Source organism: Ammodytes marinus (assembly GCF_949987685.1).
Source record: "Ammodytes marinus genome assembly, chromosome: 2".
In the NCBI taxonomy this organism is placed as follows: Eukaryota; Metazoa; Chordata; class Actinopteri; order Uranoscopiformes; family Ammodytidae; genus Ammodytes; species Ammodytes marinus.
Genome location: NC_137231.1, coordinates 16,811,402 through 16,828,839, shown reverse-complemented (window position 1 = coordinate 16,828,839; position 17,438 = coordinate 16,811,402). Strand labels below are relative to the sequence as shown.

Here is a 17,438-nt window from a genome sequence, read left to right as displayed (position 1 = left end):
GGTATTTATTTATTCTATTTGTACAAAATGGGGTCCGACCAGACCTGACATTACAGAGTTTTGCTATTAGATGTAGTATTAGAATGTACTATACATTTTCTTCACATACTCATTTGGCCCAAATGTGTAAGGATGAAAGCAACATTAAATCTGTGTTGATTTGGCTTAGCTGCAGAGGAGTGTGATGTGCCGACTACTGGTGATTACTGAAGTTGATTAGTTCCAATTAAGGTGATTTATTCAGATAACTCATTGTCACAAAAGCCATTCATATGAAACACGTGAATCTTTATTACTTCATCCAGCATTACATCCGGTGCAAACACTGAGCAACAGAACCAATGGTAAGTCAGTCGTCTTCACTATACATTTATTCATAGCATTTTTGAACAAAGTGTTAAATGGGTGGAAACATGTTTTACATGAAGAGTTCTGAAGTCAGTTGTCACATAGAATGAATGGCCCAAACTACATTTAAGAGCCTCTCGGGGGCACAAGGAAAGAAATATGAAGGAAGAAGCACCATGTGGTTAAAGGCTTCTTCCAAGCTGGTAAATGCTTTGAGAAGGAAGGAAAAGAGAGAAGAGACCATTTATAATGAGGTATGACTTTACTATGCCGACTGAGGACAGTGGCGTATATACGCTACTACAGAGTGCACATGCAAACAAGTCAGCCAGCGCAACCAGGAAATGGACCGTTTTTTGTGCGGTAAACCTTAAAAACATGTTCAGTGAGGATCTCTTCTGAAACCAGGTCAAAAATATTCTGTCCAAAGAAAGTACAAACAAGTATAAAAGAAATAATTTAAGAAGAACAGAGAGGGGGGGAGACTAAACATTGTCCATGTCATAAAAAAAAATAACTAAAAGAGAAAGGAAATAAAACCATTTCCTTCCTAAGTGTTCTAACGAGCAATTCCTTGAGCCTGTTGGTACATCAGGCAGTCCTTTTTATCCGTGTTTTCACAGCTGCTTGTGACAGCCCGGGTTGTGCCAAACATCTAGTGGTTAAGTTTGTGTGTGTGCCACTTAAAATCTCTTCAGCCTCCAGTGTCTAAAGAGCACGTGGCCTCTTGGGATTGATCTGCTTACTGGCATGCTCCTCCTCTGTGAGGGTAGAGCGGAATGACTTCACTTTATCTGTTGGAGGAAGGAGAGAGAGGAAAAGACATCGCCATTAAAAAAAGAAGAAAACAAAAAGTTGGTAGTGTTCGCAAGAGCAGAATGTGTTGCAAACTTGTACTCCGAGTGTGTCAGTCGTACCTCGGAGCTCGGTGAGGATATCTATCTTCTGGTCCAGGATCTGCTCCAGTTGAGTGGCATACGACTCCACGTCATAATCCACCTCCTCAGTCATCTCCAGCAACACCTTTTCATCTTCCAGCCACCGGATAGATTCCTGCTCGCAGGACACAAATACAAGTGTGATTTAGTTCATCATAGCACTAGTCAATGGGCTCTTAATTATTATTGACAGGAGGCGATGTATTCCTCATAGTTTTACCTGGAAAACAGCTCGGTGGTCCTCCAGGACCTGCTCTTCCATCTCCACTAACTGGGACACCGCCTCGTGGAAGGTGAAGAGCTGGGGAGACACTTCCTCTTCCTGGGGAACATTTACAGGGTCGACAGAGAGGGACACACAAACAGAGTTAACATGGCTTCATTAGCAACAGAAACTGAAGATCTGAGCTGAGCGGGTGTTATCCGGAGGTGTGTAGAAGAGCCAGTATTTAACCAGCCTTATTTACTGATCTTGTCCTCTAATAACTCTAACAAGTGCCACTGCCAGGTAAAAGTGTCTGACAGTCAGCCACAGGCAGAGCGTAATGCCGCTCCTCCTGCGTACTGTTTGATGCTTGAGAGAGCGTTGTCTATTATCTAATGCAATGTAGTTTTTCTGCTCTAATGGATGGAAACGTACTTAAGTTGCTTTTTTTTGTGAACTTTCAAACAATGCTTATATCCTCATCATTTCCCACAAAGCATAGAAGTAATTAAAGTCAGGCCTACTTTAAATGTGCTTAGCTGATGATGTAGCCACAACGATAATGTTTTAATTACAAGAGGCATAAAGATGTTAACACTGAAGAAAGCAATGCTGGTATATTTTCTTTGGATATGTATGTATGTCAAATAAAACAGAATCCTCCTTAATCTGGAGAATGCTCGATATCCAAACTAGACAAGATATCTTTCCCTGTTCCACGCTGTGGAAATGTAGTTTGTACTTAGGCCTGAAGAGCCATTGGAAGATAAACACACATCTGAACTATTCCGGCAGGGTGCAATGGTGAATTTTCCAAAAATCTTTGTGTCCCTCAGAGCCCCACTGCTATCCCGGAAGGGCTCAATTGTGAATGCTAAAAACATCCTTGTGCTCACAAATGCCCTGCTGCCATGTCTCAATCATACTACTGACTCTAACAAACAACAAAGTCCTTAAGGTCAGGGATGTTATACCATAACTTTACACCCCTGTAATAGTAGGCTAATAACATATTTCTGAAACAGAAGCGTGTGTGTGATTAGAGAACTGTTTTGGGGAAGAAAGGGACTGTATGTGAATCCCAAAACGGACACTTCTGTCAGTTATTTTAAACCCTTAATCTATACCCATAACACACCGAAACAGACCCTGTGTACTTACATTCTGCTCACAGAGCAGTTTGAGGTCGTCTCTCTGTGGCGACATACTCAGCCACTCTTCGTCCAATAGTTCCAGTTGGTTGACGGTGTGGATGTTGGGTCGACCGCCCTCTATCACCTGGTTAGTGTCCACTGTCAGCTCCTTCACCCTGCAGATACAAAGACCTTGACCCGGTCACAACCTTTTCTTCCTGCATGACCTTAAACTGTGGGGTCATGAGGGCAACTCACAAACAGCCAGGGTGGAGGCATCATGACAGCAGTGACATCATGCATGGGGAGGGATGACCATGTTAGCCATAGTAAATATGTGAAATCCATTATAATCCTATAATGTGCATGCTCACTTGACTACAGTTTGTTCTGTTCGCCTCTAAAATATACACTGTCCAAAACATGTTTACCCATGGCAATTAAAAATACTAAAGGCTGAAATCTGGATGGCCAGAGCTCTGTTTAAATGAAGCCTATGAGGGATTATCACAGTTGTACCTGACCTGTAGGTTAATTAATTAGGACTAGGGGATTACCTGCAGAAAATTGGCTCAAACAAAAGCTAATCCTGGATGCCTGGTGACATCCTATCAAATCAACTTTTGAGCTGCCATGGTTTAATTCTAACTTATCACACCCAGCTCTCTCTGACACCTGGGCCTCACCACTGATGGTGTCACGCAAAAACAAATAAAGAGACACACGGACGTCTGCTTGTAAAGGGATGTCTAGAACTTCACTACTGATGAAAGGAAAAGCAAAAGTAAAAGTGGTGAGGGGAAGAAGGATGAAAGGTGTTCCATCATGCAGATGAAAAAATAGGAAGGAGAAGAGCGGCAGTGGAGCTTTTCCGCAGTGAACGACTGATGACGAGAACGAAAGCTGTTAAAATGAGCTCATGGATGTATATGGTAACGTAATGGTTATATGCAGGATGTGCATGCACTGTGTGTGTGTGTGTGCTTTGGGGAGCGCTTGACCTGCTGGGGGAGGTAGCAGCAAAGTCATCGTACTCAAAGGTATTGGTGGGCGAGAGCTCAGCGCGATTCCCCTGACCGCCCTGGGAGAAGGGGATGTCTGACGGACTAATCCCAAACTCCTTCACTCTACACGGGCGGCAAACCAGCGCACAGAGGGGCAGAGGGAGGCAGAGGAACAAGAGAGAAGGAATACAAGAGAGTCAGACAGAACTACTGAGAGTAAGGCAGAGAAAATGTTCAAAAACTACATTGGTACAGAAGTCACTTGGGATTATAGTGGAACTAAAAGGACCTATCATTTCATGACACTGTATTATTTCTGTTGGTTCCCTTGGCGAAAAGGTAAAGTCCAAATCACTGCAGTAGAGCAACACATTCCCCACCTGTTGGCGTAGCGTAGTGTGTTGAGGGTGTTCTCACAGGATGTCATGCCCGGAGAGATTGTTGCGATCTGTGCAAAAAGAGAGAAGATAGTTCAAAGTAACACCACATGGTAGAGGTGTGGACATTGGTTGTCAAAGGAGGTCAATGTACTTACCATGCATGTGCGTGAATTCTCCCCAATGAAGGAGTCCCTCAGGACCTGCGTGAGCTTACTGGCTCTGAATGGAGTGTGAGGCTTGTTGCGGCCAAGAGCCCTGATACATTCCTGATACGATAAAAAAAAAGTAGACGCAAAAAAATGTAAATTAGCAATGTGGGATCACTTAGTATTTTGTCTGAAGCGGGACATACTTGGCAGAAGGCATGGGCCGATAAACGATTTGAAGGTCTACCGCTGTTTGACAAAGTCAAAGTTTCAAACCGCTATTATTTTCCATCATACCGTTCTAAGGTATTAGCTTTTCTTTACATTTTGTTTAGAATAATAAAATTATTTATTGTATTATGTAATTATAAAAGTTAATTAATGTGTTCAGAATATTCTATATGTTGTTGAAAATAAAAAAGATTGCATTCAACCAGTTTAACAGTTTTTTTACCCAGACATTTTCAAAATAACACATTTGAGAGCTGTAATCGCAATAACCGTGATACCGTGAAATCATGGTATTTTTGCTTAAAGGCCTACTTCACCGGTTGGAATATGAAGGTGTATTGAACTCGGAGATCCTATGAAGTATAAATGTGCAAAAAAAATTGAAATCAGATCATCCTAGCCTGAGAAAAGGCAGAAAGAGTGTTTTATGGTCTCACTGTCTAACCCTACATTTCTCTTTCTGTGATGTCACAGAAGTAGGCCTTTAAGGTCATCATAACGTCAGAATATCATATTGGCCCATTGTCTACTTGGCAGTTTTACAGTGCAATGGCTGCCCACAACAAACCTTTAGGGCCAGCAGGCTTTTGTTGATCTCAGCCCCCTCCAGACGCGTTTGCCGGTCGGCGCTGGATGTATCGGCCCCTCTCTCGTTCCCCGCCAGGTCGATGAGGGAGAACTTGCCGTGCATCTTCCCCTTTCTCCGCAGAATGATCTGGAACACTGCGTGGCTGCGAGAGGAGTGGGCGTTGGCCGACGTCTGCCCCGAGGTTCTGGGAGCAAAGGGCAAAACAAGGAAAAAAATGATTGCATGCATTTCCTATATTCCTATAAAAGGAATGAATACAAAGAAGTCTTGGGATTGCACCACTAACAACAACTAGAGTAGATATATGTGACAGAGTTTGTTTTGTTGTACCTGCAGCCATTGCCCACTTCTATGAGTTTGAGGACGTCCTCTGTGCACTTGACTTCCTTCTCCTGAAGCCCCACCACCTGCACCTGCTGTTTGCCGTCCTCCAGCACCCTCAGCTTAGTTTTACGATTCAGCAGGTCAAACACCTAACAATACATACACACAAGGTCACTAACATTGCTTCAAGTTTTATTTAGGAAATGAAAGAAGAAGAAGAAAAGAAAAAAAACATGTACAATAATGAAATAACACAGACCTTTCCACTGTAAATTTCAAAGAAGGTTGCGTACACCTGTAGATCTAATTTCTTGTAGTTGGGTTTCTTCCACATGATAAATACATCTCGAGCTGCGCAAAAAGGGATGAGAGATATAAAAAAAATAAAAATACATTTAAAAAAAGTCACCAGTGCAAACCAAAGCCTTGATACTATAAAGACCAAATAAATGTAATTAACACTTCTGCTCACTAGGACACAATACATTAGCACAGAAAACATTGCTCATTGACTTACCAGCTAATGCGTAAATTCCTTTACTGCAGTCTTGGTTCTTCCCAGAGAAATCTCCACCCATAGTCTATAGTGCAGCACGATACATTATGGGTGAAGAGGTTTATTTGAAATGATATGCAAAGGTAACGATATAGAGTCATTGTATGTACAGTAACTCACATGTGTTTTCCCACTGCCTGTCTGTCCATATGCAAAGCAGGTAGCCATGCCCCTATCAAAAATGGTCTCCACTAGAGGTCTGGCAGTGAACCTGCAGGATAGGAAACAAGATATATTTACTTAAATTCTCTAAAACAATGCATTGTCCTGGTTCAACATATTGACAAGTCCGGCCTAACTTCTATATATAGATATCAGCACATGAAACAGCACGGTCTAAAGATTTGATTGGTTTGTGGATTTGTCGTTACAAACCTGTAAACCATCTCATTGGAGGTGCTTTCATCGAAGGCGTAGTCAAAGCGGAACGTCTGGTTCTCAAGGTAACGGGTGAGGTCCACTTTCTGTTTAGGTTCATGAACCATCACCACGTCTTTACTGGGAATGGTGATTACGTCCAGGTCCTTCATAGTCAACTCTGGAACACAGCAGGGGCAATACCTTCAATCAAATGAATGAAAAGAAAATGGAAAGAGAATAGCAGGAGATATGATGGGACCTTACCCTTCTTGTTGAGTGGACGTTTCCTCACGCAAACACATATTCTGTGCTCGTCAATCTGGACGATTCAAACGGAGAGGGACATTTTATCATATAGTATCTGAAGGTCAACATGAGGGAAAGCGAGGAAGAACTACAGTCTCCACTCACCATATCTGCTGTGGTCAGGGGCCGGTAGTCTAGACTGGCTCGGAAATCTCGGATCATGTACAGGATCTCATAGTTGGGGATGGTGGTATCCACCTCCTGATGAAGTACAAGAGAGAGACTAAGTGAGGTGCTGGCTGATCAAAAGGAACACTTATCATCTCACTGTCAAGAATGTCAGTAGCTATCAAGCTTCAATACAAATATATTTCATTAATTATGAAAGAGAAAGGTAAACAATATGGATGTACCTGTGCTCTCTTCTCCCTTAGCTCCTGTTGCTGCAGCCGACGCCGCTCTCTCTTCTCCTGCAGTTTCTCCACCTCTTTCACGCAGTTCGACTTCCTCCTCGCTGCCATGGAGACAAGAGAAACAGTCACTCTACTATATTTCACAGGACATGCCTATAGCCTCAAAAAAGCTCTCTTCCTCTATCATCCCTCTTTTGTTTGTTCTACTTCCTCATATTTTTCATCCCTTGACTTGAACAGTATCATTCTCTCAGCGAGTCTTTGCCTTTCCCTCTCAACAGAAGGGAGACCTTGGGCTCTTTCCAACAAAGCAGAATAGAGAGAGTGCTCAAGCGCAGACCAGGATGCAGTGGCTGGCACTCAGTGCCTCCAGTATAACAGAAGCTGCTCTCTCTACATAACCAACAAAAGGCCTTTACAGTGTGTTCAAAACCTGCTCTCCTCATTCACCCATTCAATCTGCATTCTACAAACACAACCGCACCAATGTTTCAACTAGGATATGTTCCTTGTTTTACTGTAATGAAATGATTAAAGGTGATTTCAAATCAATTATGATTAGATTTTCTGTTGTTTTCAATCAAAAAAAATGTTATTCCAAATCTCCCACCACAGCACAACCACCGATTAGTGTTGTTTCGGTTTCAATCTCAAACTATTAGTAATCAACATTAAAGAACACAATTTTACAAACATGTGAGTAAACGCCCCTTTATGACTTCTTGCAGAGTTCATATAAAAACGGTATTATGTGATTAGCATTGGCTCGCTGCTACAGCCACCAGCTTCCCGCTGCAAAGCCCTGGCTGGAGCCTTGTAATACAGTGCTGCTGGCCGCCTGCTGGCCCCAGGCCCTGAGAAACCAGACTATCAGAGCAGAGGGATTAATAATCATCTGTAATCTGGGAGGGGAAGATGAGCTGGGTGAGCAGCACTGGGACAAGGACTGTCTGCCACTACTTGTGGGTGTCGCGGGCTCATAGTCAGTGAGGAGGGGGAACAACTGGTTTCCCTCCTTTTCCTCTTAGCTCAGCAAGTAACAGTGGACGCATGGAAGGAATGAAGGGTAGATAAAAAGGTTATTGTTGCCGACTGAGCGTTGAGGGGTAACGCACAGGGCCTGTGTGTGTGTGTGTGTGTGTGTGTGACTCAGCAGAAATCAGATTATTATTTTTTTCAATACTCCCTGTGTCTAATACCCAGAAAGCCTGTCTACTGGATGGATTGCGTTTGTGCTACTTCACCAAGCACACCACAGCTCTGAGTAGTATCTGGCAGACATTTTGGACGTACAATCTTCAATCAAGACTAGAGGACTGAAGTTTCTATAGGAAACTATTAGAATCACCGTAAAGCATTGAGGGCAGGGGAAACATGCAGGTGATACATACAAAGCGGTCCAAACTCCTTTTTGGATATCAGTTGATGTGAGGATTCTGTGATAAACATGTGGTCAACAGAAACATGAGAAATTGAAAGGTTATTGTATAAATAAATAAATAATAATTAAAAAAAGATGTGTACTGCAGATGGCTTAAATCAATTGAGCAGAAATACTCTAAATATTAAAAATGTATAGTATTCTTCATTAACAACATATTTGATGAAAAACACTATATTTAGCATTTAAAGCCCAATAAACTTTGTTTAACTTCAGGCTTACAACTTTAAAAAAAAATGCATTTAGTATTTTATTAGCACAGATCTAAGCTTCAATCAATAATCAAATGGTTGTTTTGACCATCTTACCGTTTTGCAGTTGCTGTTGTGTCTGAGCCTGAGTGAGCGGTGCAGGCTGCTGCGATGGAGGCGGTGGCGCGGGCTCTGGCTGTTGAGGCTGTGTGGGTCTGGCCCGGGTCGGAATCACTGAAAACACAAAGGCACCAAGGTTAAGCAACAAGACCCTTTGACCGGCATGCTGCCAACAGACAACTTTTCAACTTTGAATTTAACTGGACCTTCTGTCCGTCTAATGAAACTCCCCCAACTTCAAATTGAAAATCTATAGTTCTGGAGTGTTGATTTATTTAATATAAGCACATGTCTATTATTCTTTCCACACCATTTACCAAAATGCAGGCCGGCTAAATAACAGACATATTATGTATAATTCAATACAGTTAGACAGCATCCCCCCCAAACATGAACATAAAGTTAAAGAATAGCCTATATGAGTGTGAGTTTAGTACTTTTGGACTATTCATTTTCTTTATGATTTTCTTTTCATTTAAAAGTTATACAAGTAATGTAAGAGGATCATTCAAAACAAACCTCTATTATCCCTGGACGGAGTTTCATTCTTAACAGGTGCTATCGTCCGACGGTTCTGCAAGAAAAAAACAAATGCTACAGTCAGATGTTCTAGGAAGTAAGTGAATTAAGATCAAGTGATTTCTTATTTTACATTAGGCCTTATACACAATGCATCCCTTTATGCCCCCATTCAATTTACAACCTCTTCCAGTTGCTCCTGCCTTTCTGTTTTGTAGAGATACAGAAATAGACAAAGCCCGAGAATCAGATTAGTGCTGAATACACACTAACTAATGCAAGTGTTTACGTGACAAAATTATGGAGCAGTCTTAATCTAATGTGCACCACACACACAGTGTACTTAACAGGACCAATTAGGTGGTTAGGATCCACGTTCTATATTAAGGCCCAGCAACCTGCAGCCAAACCACTACCTGAGCAAGCCTGAGCACTAGATGCACTCTGGCTATAAAGGTGAATGAAAGCGTAGAATGGAGGCAGACAATCAATAAAACAAACTCAATTTAACCATACTTGTTGCAGGTGTTCCCACATAGAATTGCCAACCGATACTCACCTTTGCAATTTTGCTGACCTTCACACTCGTGGGTGTAGGTGGAGGTGGAGTCTCTGGACTAGGGGCAATCTCCTCATCTGGAGCCACGTCTGGGTTAAGTGCAAATATACTCTCCAAATCAATCTGTCCAGAAAACAAGACACCAGCTGATTACATGTATGCCTATTATTCACTGATGTTTGGCTTCAGACAGCTTCACAATACATTCTATTCATGTATAGATCAAACCTTAGTTCACGCTTCTGAAAATAAATAAATTAGTATAAATATACTCTGATTAAATCATAGAAAAAATCATGACAAACCTGAAAGTGACCCAAAAGCACAGAGAATAAAAATAATACTCAGATTGGTAGTTCAAGAGTATGCATGCTTGTCATTGAGCAAAAAACTGATGCTAAATGTTATTATTGTTTAAGAGGGAGAGAGTCACTAAAGAGAGAAGGAGATAGATAGACAAGGATAGGTTCCCATGATGGAAGATACCGATTGTGTACACGTTGCTTGGCAACGCCCTCCTCCCGCCCGTCTATCACTCTCCCTTTTAGATTTTCTTCATTGTATTTTCTTTTTTTCTTTGATGGTTCAGCCCCGTTATCAGTCATTATAACGACAAATAACTGTCTCAAACAAGGCTCCCGCTCCCCTTCCCTCACCAGGAGGGATAGGCTTCTCAAATCGCGTTACTGCGCTACACTGAAATCTGCGACCGATACGAATATGTGACCATAGAGCCTGCATGCGCAAAACGAAAATTTGACTGGGTGTGCGACCAGACCAAATACAGTAATAAAAACTATATCAAAACGTCTTTCTTTGCACTGATGGTCTCGTTTGCTGTTAAAAGTAATATATGATTATCAGAGGAAACACAAGGCTGTTTTAAAGATATTTAAAAGTTACTCGTAGTGGCTTTAACACAGTCTCAATACAGTAGTCCAACATATTACTGACTCTATATTAACCAAATCTATGATATACATAAAATCTATTTTAAACAATGGAGCCTCAGTAAGGGACTTGTGACCCGAGTTACAGGCTGAGTCATGCACATCGTGATCCCTTGTGGGACTGTGGTACATGCAGGCTGCTTGTCTAATCATCACAGGCCCTGGATGTCTTTGGATGAGTTATTCATTGCTGTGGAAAATTAAAAAAACGCATGCTAAAGCTTTGAGGAGTAAAAGATGGTAGTTTACCTCTTTCCCTTTTGTGTCTCCATTTTCTATCCATTCGACAGTGACGCTCTCGTTGTCCTCATTCAGTGAGGTCACCATTGCCTGGTGTATACGGCCTGTAAACAGACAGGGAAAACAAATACAGTTAGGCTAACTTACACTATGAAGTGAAAAAACAGTGCAAGCTTGGCAGGGATAATGAGACAATATATTAGTCGTAGAGTGATAACAACCTATTCACGCATTAAAAATGAAAAAGGGAAAAATGTATAGTTAAATATAAATATTACAGTATTTTTGTCCCCTCTTTTTTGTTCTCGGACACATAAAACATTCCATCCGTGCTCATTAACACAGAGCAACAGAACATGTTATTTTGACATCTATATTTAGAAACGTTAAGGCGCAATTGGGTCTTTTGAGTTTGATAATTGAAACAAGCACAGCTGCTGCTAGCCTGTATGATTATCTATGCCTGGCGTAATATTACCAGCTGTAAGGAGTCCACTAAACCCTCCCATCTTTGTCCATGTGGATCCTTCTGTATGCTGCGAATCCCCAGCACAATCCAGGGAAATGCCATGTTTCTGTATCCATTATTCAGAGGCTCACATCACAGCTAGCGAGCAAAAATGCTTTTAGTGTTCTCAGCTGCTGAAAATTTCACTGCGTTACCATACCAGTTTTATACTGGCAAAATGTAAAACAAGAAAATCTAAGTGTCTTAACACAGGGAGAGTTGGGGGAAAACGTTTATGTGCAATCTGAAGATCAGAAACCTCTGGTTTAACAAGGTAGACATATCCAATATGTGATATCCAATATTCTCTATACTGGTGTTAGTATTTTGAGGCACCTAGAACCATACGTAAGACTAGAATATGGTTGTAAACAAAACGGGGGGGCCCTTTGGCACTGATTTTCCAAGTCCCTGTAACTCTCCTGACAGGAGAGTAAAAAAGTAAGTATTATGCTGACTTCTACAAATGCTGCATTAGGGAAAGACAGCCAGACATGAAAGTGAATGCAAATAACTCACTGTTGAACTGTGAGACAGTACGGAAGGTTACAAAAGAAACCTTGGCAAAAGCATAGGCAGCTGGAGCAACTGGCAAGTGGTTGTTGTCACACATCTACTAAAGGATGTGTTTAGAGCATGCCATGCTGCAATAGTGACTGCAGGGATTTAAAGAGGCAACAGAGCATCACGCAAAGCCCTCCAGATCATTGCTGCTTACCTCTAAGAGCTTTTTGCTGGTAATAAAAGTAAAGGAAAAGTTAACGGGCCTCGTCTAATGTCAGGGACCAAATTTGAGACAACAGCGGTCCTGTGCTGTTCATATGGATAGGCCAAGATTCAACGACGACATGCTGCACAAGTAACTGCAAAGCAACTTCCTCCAAACCACTTGTGGGGAAAAGTCTTGTCACATAACATACAGCAACGCCCCAAAGTTCATTCAAATATGCAATTTGAAGCACTTTAATGCCTAAAGTTGACACATTTCAATTGTGGACTAGGACATGAGACCAGAGCGTCGCTGGTTTAAGTCCAGCTCGGCCCAATATTGGAGTGTGGACTGATAGCTGGAGAGATGCCAGTTCACCTCCTGGACACTGCAGAAGTGACCCTTGAGCAAGGCACCTAACTCCTAAACTGCTCGGAGCACCGTCTCTGTAAGACCGGCTTTCCATCACTCTGGCATCTCTCCCTTCAATGCATTAAGGTCCTGTTTGCATGTCTGTATTTCGGGCCTGTGTGTGTAATGTACAGTCAAGCGAAGCCCAACATTATTCATACCCCTGGCACATTTTGACCCTAAAGTTACTTTTATTCAACCAGCAAGTTTACTTTACTTGATTGGAAATTACACAGGCTTCTCCCAGAAGATAATAAGACGATGTAAGAGTCATCATTGTGGAAAAATATATTATTAAGCTTTTATTTCCATTTGAACACCTTTCAACAGAGTGCACTGTGACCCCCTTTGCACTAAAACCTGGCTGGATGTTTTTTCCCCTGACACCTCCCCAGTAGTTTAAGGGGCTTAAGAGGGGGTGCTTCAAGCTCCGCTAAGCCAGAGGAACAAACAAGGCCTTAGAAGAATCAGTGTCACCTAAAAAACCAAAGGAACCCATGGATGGAACTGTGTCAACAAACATGTCACAGTTTGAGAACAATTATGCACTGTAGATGGCCTATTATGTCTCTCTAGTTCTCCACTCCACAATATATTACTATATCTTGCAAACAAAATATTGTCCAATAACAACAGATCATCCACATCATCCAACTACAAGGAATCATACATTAAAAACAACATGCAAGCCATTGAGTTTAAGATGATAAAGTGAGCGACATAACTTCAGGTCACTCACTTTCATCAGGCCTGACAGTGAGAGGATAAAAAATCCCAGACCCGGAGTGAGAGTGTCCTGGCAGAATGGAGGGAGTTGGCTGCAACAGATGGGGTGGCGGCTAATGGCCTGAATATGGCTTGAATCTGAACCAGACCCGCCACCAATCCCCCAGAGAGCGGTAAAATCCCTAGGTGCAAGTACCAACCTAGCAGGGAAATGGACAGACAGCACTGCTTCCCACTCTAGAGGCCTGCTGCTGAACATTTCTTTCACATCTTAGCCCAGTGTGACTGCGCCCTTAAGGGTACTGAGAACAGTACAATCAAATGCCACAGGGATGATGATGGAGTCAATTACATTACCAGCATCTACAACCAATACAGCGGTTAAAGAAAAACACACCCTTGCTGCTTTGAACAGGTTTTCAATAACAATCAAGTGCTTGTTTGATTAATAAGGGTTTGTTGCAAAATATCATCACTGGGTGTAGCCAATCTGCAAGGGCCAGCAGGAATAACACACACCTTTGGCTGGCTGGCCCTGAAGCAGTTTTCAGTTTTTCTTGTTTTCAAACAACAAACCGCCTCTCCCTCTTCAACTCTGTTAACCCCTTAAAACATGTGAAGTCAATCAGTGTAGTCAGTGTGATCCCAGCTTCTCCCTGACTACTGTTGACAACACTGCAGTACTGCTGTAATACATTCAGTAGTACTTCTGTAATATGCACAGAGCTGTCATAGGCTTTTTTTTAAACGACTGAGTCTTTTATTTTAGCATACCATCATCTAAAACGTTATGTCCTTGTTTTAAGAGATGATCTTTGACTTGCAACATATCATAATTATCTGCAAAACCAAACCAATTTAGTAACGAAGATCTTTGGACACGTCTCAGTGTTATAATCAATAGATAGCTAATCACATGTTACAATATCCAAACAATATTGATCCTTGATGTAGATTAGAGGGTTTCCATAACAACCAACACAACTTATTATGTTAACTCAGTAAACATTCAGTTAAAAAAAGACTTACATAAGGCATAAAATACAGCCAAAGATCAGACCACTCGTAAACTAACTGGGTCACGATAAAGCATAACTATAGCGTTACTGCTGTTTACTGCACTACTGTAATAAAGCAGGTAACATTAGCTAGCGTCAGCCGTTTAGCTAACCAGATGCTAATGTTGCTCTCTTTCGAACTAAGGTTAGCTCGAGTTAGCTATTTAGCTAGCTAAGCTAATGTTAGATTTGAATGGTTTGTTATAATAATGTTTATGTAACATTATGCAGTGGTACTGACGTTAGTGGTTTAGCGCAATTCATTTACAATCGAAGGCATCTGATGTTATCTAGGGTGGAATTAACAGCTAACGTCAGATGTAGTTTGAATTCGAGTACAGCTAGCTAACAATGGTAACAGCTCATTCAAAGGCTGTGGCCATGGTGAAACACTCCGCCCTGACAGATTATATTAACGTTTCCGTGCAGCTAACGTGGACGTTACGCTCTGCAGACAGAAACAACGGCTGCTGTATTCAACAAAGATCCTCAAACAACTCAAACACGGCATGGAGAGGAAAGACTGGGCGAAACTTACCATCACTGCGCTTTATTTCCACATAAGTACCAACGACTATCTTCCCAAAAGCCGACGCCATTCTACATTACTTAAACAATCAACAGGAGCAGGACCAGGGCCACACACTTTTTATGAGCCGGGGAAATGCAGCTTCTCGTGTTTGTCAGTCTTTGGTCGAGGACAAGATGCAGGCAACAGAATGAGCTAGCATTACGTAGCTACCAAGAATAGCACAGTGCTTCCGGTCCGGCATTTTTTCAAAATAAAGTTATACCTATGGGGCAAAACCCCCTTTTTTTTAACAGACATGGAGCGTTGTAAAAGGGTGTTCACCAGAAATGATATCCAGGACCTTCCAGGATCCCAACCTGGGTGGACAACCTGGTCAACTAGCTGCTGGAAAGCTACAGGGGGCCGACATAGAGCAAATCAGAACCACTGTTTATGCGAATGGGGGTGGTCTAATAGGGACTTTTTTAAACTTATAGATATCATTATGAAACTTTGCAAGTTGATTACTGACATTAAAACAAAACTTTTTGTATTACAGTATTTACCAAAAAGTTTGAATAATATGGAAAATCATCAATATCTTACTAATGATGTGTAAATTTGCATATCTGCAAAGCCCCAAAATCTAGATGTTGGACAAAAGCAGAGTCAATTTGTTTTTAAATTTTGAAAACAAAACAAGTGTCCAACTGCCTGAAGCTTTTCCTAATCACAGTTCAAATATGATCAATAACCCATAGAAAATGCATTTTTTACACAGTTTTTTCCAAGGGAATGTCTAGCCGTTTCCTAAAATACCAGCTGGAGACTCCAAAAGGACACTTTTGGTCCATGGCACATGAAATGTAACTGTGTAAAAAAATTATTTTCTATGGGTTATTGATCAAATTTGAAATGTGATTAGGAACACATTTAAAAATGGTAAATTAATTTAAAACTGGTAAATTCCCATGAAAAATGAAAATTGCAAAAGTCATACCGCTGTACAAAACTGGAGACAAACACCACTTCACAAACTACAGGCCTATTTCACTGCTTCCTCAATAATCAAAAATCTTAGAAAAAGTATTTGCTGCTAGACTTAACAAATTCATCAATAAACACAATTTACTAACTGACAGCCAATACGGATTCAGACCCAACCGATCCACTTCATTAGCAGTCATTGAGCTAATTAAAAAGATTACAAATTCCCTGGACCAAAAGAAATATGCAGCTGGTGTTTTTATTGATCTCAAAACAGCATTTGATACCATAAATCATGATATATTAATTAATAAATTAGAACGGTATGGTATCAGGGGGGTTGTATTAAACTGGCTGAGGAGTTATCTACAGAACAGGCAACAGTTTGTGAAGATGGGTGAATACAGCAGCTTCTGGAGTCAATTACATCTGAAATGAGCAAATTAAAAAGGTGGTTTGACAATAATAAATTATCATTGAATTTAAGCAAAACAAAAATCATGTTGTTTGGAAATTGTAATTTAAATAGTGATGTAAATGTTACAGTTTTTTACGATTGCTAAACCACAGTGGGCACAACTGGAACGACAAGTGCAAAACTCTAACACCAGTATGCAGAGCAGCGGTTCATTCGGACCAAACTGTAGCTCGTTTTAGCTTGTTTTTCATTGCTTATACACAACTTTCAAAACTCTACACATCTATCTCATGGCTTAACCACAGCCTGCACAACACTGTGGATTTCCAGCACTTTTTTCAAATGCTGACACACTGCTGCCACAACTATAAACCACACATTCAAAACGAATGAATCCCTTTCAAACACTGCGGATTGCAATTTCAACTCAAACACTAAGATGTCTTGTTTAGACTTGTTAGTGAACATATATACAGTATAAAGGGAAAGCTCAAAAATAAATATTTTTTTGGAAATGGACACAGGAAGACAGGTTGTTGGAGGTAGAAGAGTGGCAGTGAGAGGGTGGATGTGTGGAGGAAGACCTAGAAGACATAGAGCTGTAATGTCTGATGAAATACAGTAAGGGCAACACTGATAGACCCTGTTGTGAATCATGGTCTCTCATTGAGAGAGGCAGGGTTGAGAGTGCAACCCAATCTGCAAAAATCTAAAGTTGCATCTGTAATACGAATTTTCCAGCAAACAAACAGCTTAGAGTTGCATCCTTACAGTAAATGACAACATTACAGGAATTGATTTCTGTATTACAATTTTAGAATATTTACACAGATAAATACTACATTTGGAAATGTTTTCAATAAAGTATACAAAATGTGTAAAAAAAAATGGTATGTTATAAAATAAACAATTTCATGTGAAAGAATTTCACCCTTTCATCAAAGAAAATATTATGTAATTTGTGTGAAATAACTCATATTATTCAAACTGTAAAGATTAAAAGTTTGTAATTTGTGTATTGGGGTTTGATGCTCTCTGTGTTTATACTCTGAGCAGGTTCTGAGTGACAGTGTGTGTTATCTCAATGAAGCTGGTTCATAATGTTTGCTGCACTGAACCTGTTTTGCAGGTGAAGTGAACTGTTCAGCTCCAATGACTGTTGGTAGTGCAGACTGTTAGAGTTTTGCACATTGAGCTACAGTTGTGCCCACTGTGGT

At 41.0% G+C, this 17,438-nt stretch overlaps 1 protein-coding gene across 4 annotated transcripts; it reads right to left on the bottom strand.

The window, feature by feature from the left end:
* Positions 1-36: 36 nt before the first annotated feature.
* LOC307262712 (kinesin-like protein KIF2A) lies at positions 37-14,999 on the bottom strand. Of its 4 annotated transcripts, XM_080043668.1 has the most exons (22): positions 14,844-14,999; positions 10,903-10,997; positions 9,704-9,826; positions 9,145-9,199; positions 8,623-8,739; positions 8,265-8,309; positions 6,874-6,974; positions 6,626-6,721; positions 6,479-6,533; positions 6,230-6,392; positions 5,975-6,065; positions 5,816-5,879; positions 5,558-5,649; positions 5,305-5,447; positions 4,954-5,158; positions 4,164-4,274; positions 4,009-4,076; positions 3,626-3,751; positions 2,653-2,800; positions 1,507-1,608; positions 1,266-1,401; positions 37-1,142 (listed from the first exon to the last, which is right to left on the bottom strand). In XM_080043668.1, exons 1-22 carry the CDS (start codon positions 14,902-14,904, stop codon positions 1,057-1,059), a joined length of 2,283 nt encoding a protein of 760 aa, XP_079899794.1. In that variant the 5' UTR covers positions 14,905-14,999; the 3' UTR covers positions 37-1,056. The 4 variants fall into 4 exon arrangements, with proteins under 4 accessions (XP_079899794.1, XP_079899796.1, XP_079899795.1 ...); XM_080043670.1 differs by lacking the exon at positions 3,626-3,751; XM_080043669.1 differs by lacking the exon at positions 8,265-8,309.
* Positions 15,000-17,438: the final 2,439 nt, after the last annotated feature.